The sequence below is a fragment of the Hipposideros armiger genome, unplaced genomic scaffold (assembly GCF_001890085.2).
Source record: "Hipposideros armiger isolate ML-2016 unplaced genomic scaffold, ASM189008v1 scaffold_109, whole genome shotgun sequence".
Taxonomy (NCBI): domain Eukaryota; kingdom Metazoa; phylum Chordata; class Mammalia; order Chiroptera; family Hipposideridae; genus Hipposideros; species Hipposideros armiger.
In genome coordinates, this window is record NW_017731459.1 from 3,220,373 (window position 1) to 3,222,809 (window position 2,437).

Consider the following 2,437-nt stretch of genomic DNA (forward strand, 5'->3'; position numbering starts at 1 on the left):
AGGTTTTACTGTACTTTGTAATCACATCATCACACCATCATTTTGTAAGTCACAGGGCAAGTGACACATCTGGGTATATATTTGTTTGCAAAGTATTTTCTGAAAAGAGAGGCATGCTTCAAACAGAGACTCCATCTTCACGTGTTTCCATGATGGCAGCAGCAAGGGAAAGGAAGATGGAAAGTTACTCACTGGCTCTGAAAAAGTGTGCCTACAAGTTACAAGTGTCACATCACATTTCATTGGCCAAAACAAGTCACATGGCTATGCCAACATCAAAGACAGTGGGAAAGTTCAGTTCTACCATGTGCCCTTCTTTGTGGAATGAAGGGGATGTTTAATTTCACCTTATTTATTCCCTTGTGTGGTAGTAAATGCTACTAGCAGAGGACTTAAAGCTTTTTCCAGCCTTGAGCCAATGGTCTCTCCTTATCTAAAGTCCTCCACTCATTCTCTTAAGCCCAATCTAAAGCCACTCACCAAAACATTTTCCTTGTTGGGCTGGCCGAGTGGCTCAGTTAGTTAAGAGTTGGATTAAGAGCATGAGCTCTGAGCAACAGGGCCACCAGTTTGATTCCCACATGGGTCAGTGACACTGCGCCTGAGTAGGATGGCTCAGCTGGTATAACAACAAGATTGCCTGTTCGATGGTGGGCTACACCCACCTGTAACTAAGACTGAACTTGGCACCTTGAGCTGAGCAGCCGCCCGGATGGCTCAGTGGATAGAGCATGCACTCTAAACAACAAGGCTGCTGCTTCAACTCCTGCATGGGATGGTGGCTACGCCCACCCACAACTAAGATTGCACACAGCACCTTGATCTTAGAGGCCACAAACTGCTGACAGGAAGCCAGATGGCTACTGGCACCCTCCACAACGAAGATTGATGAACAACAACTTCGCTGGTCCCCTTCCCCAATTCCCCAACACTGTTCCCCTCCCCAAATTCCCCAATAAAATCTTTAAAAAACAAAATCTTCCTTGCTACACTCAACACAAAGTGATTTCTAAAGCCTCTAAAGTCCTACCCAGTGTATGAGCTGTGGGTACTTTGATCAGGCAGTTTCTGGAGACTACCTCATTTGGGCGTGTTTGTACCATTGCCCAATTAAACAACAGGCTCCTTGAGCACAAGATGCCTTCTCATGCCTGAGAAAGCCATCCAGGGAACAGAGACAGTAAGTCATAGTATGAGATGCCCATGAGAGGTATAGCTCCTTGGTTTGCAGCAAACCATAGGCTTTAGACCAAAGTTTCAATCAAGTATGTTATGCATAAAATGAATAGTCATCAAGACCAGAGAGGCTGGAGTTCCTTTCAAGCCAGGCGTTTGGGTGGCAGGTCCCCACGCGCCTTCAACATGCGTATCGAGAAGTGTTATTTCTGTTCGGGGCCCATATACCCCGGCCACGGCATGATGTTCGTCCGCAACGATTGCAAGGTGTTCAGATTCTGTAAATCCAAGTGTCATAAAAACTTTAAAAAGAAGCGCAACCCTCGCAAGGTCAGGTGGACTAAAGCATTCCGTAAAGCAGCTGGTAAAGAGCTTACAGTGGATAATTCATTTGAATTTGAAAAACGTAGAAATGAACCTGTCAAGTACCAGCGAGAGTTGTGGAATAAAACTATTGATGCAATGAGGAGAGTTGAAGAGATCAAACAGAAGCGACAAGCTAAATTTATAATGAACAGGTTAAAGAAAAATAAAGAACTACAGAAAGTTCAGGACATTAAAGAAGTCAAACAAAACATTCATCTCATCCGGGCCCCTGTTGCATGCCAAGGAAAGCAGCTGGAAGACAAAATGGTACAGAAATTACAACAGGATGTGGACATGGAAGTTGTTTCTGAAAATCTTTAACTGTCTGTAACCATTCTTATGAGTGCATTGGAAAATCTCCTTTAGAGACTTAGAACATTTGAATTTGATTTTTTTACATAAGGTGACTCAAATGAAAAGGTGACTAAAACACATCTCTTCTACGTTGCTATCTGCAAAACATCAGATATTATGGATGCTGGGTTGCATCTCAGTGCTTCACTGATAGATGTACTTTTGTAAATCATGAAAATTCTGCAAACAGGTGAATTGTGGACATAAAATGGCCATGCCACTTGGATAATGGCACTAGGCAGTATGTATGTAATACTAATGACAAAAACTCATGGCTAGCAATATGTAAAATAAAATTTTCTTTGCAGTAAAAAAAAAAAAAAAAGACCAGAGAGGCTGCAGTTGTCTTCAAGAATGCATTTAGACTGAGCTTCAGGACCACGTGGACTAAATTACAGCCCCTTCACTCTGAAAACAAATAATTCCCTACCATATCTTTGACTCAGCTTGAGACGAACCTGGTGAAGTTGGGTTTCCTAAAAGCAGAGACTAAGACAAGGATTTGTGTCCAAGTGGTTTATGGAGGGAGGGCTCTCTCAGG

General features: G+C 42.9%; 1 protein-coding gene across 1 annotated transcript; it reads left to right on the top strand.

The window, feature by feature from the left end:
- The first annotated feature begins 1,326 nt into the window (after positions 1-1,326).
- Positions 1,327-2,208, top strand: LOC109385196 (probable ribosome biogenesis protein RLP24). Its single transcript, XM_019647156.1, has one exon. The coding sequence runs from the start codon at positions 1,363-1,365 to the stop codon at positions 1,861-1,863; it is 501 nt and encodes a 166-aa protein (XP_019502701.1). The 5' UTR covers positions 1,327-1,362; the 3' UTR covers positions 1,864-2,208.
- The last annotated feature ends 229 nt before the right edge of the window (positions 2,209-2,437 follow it).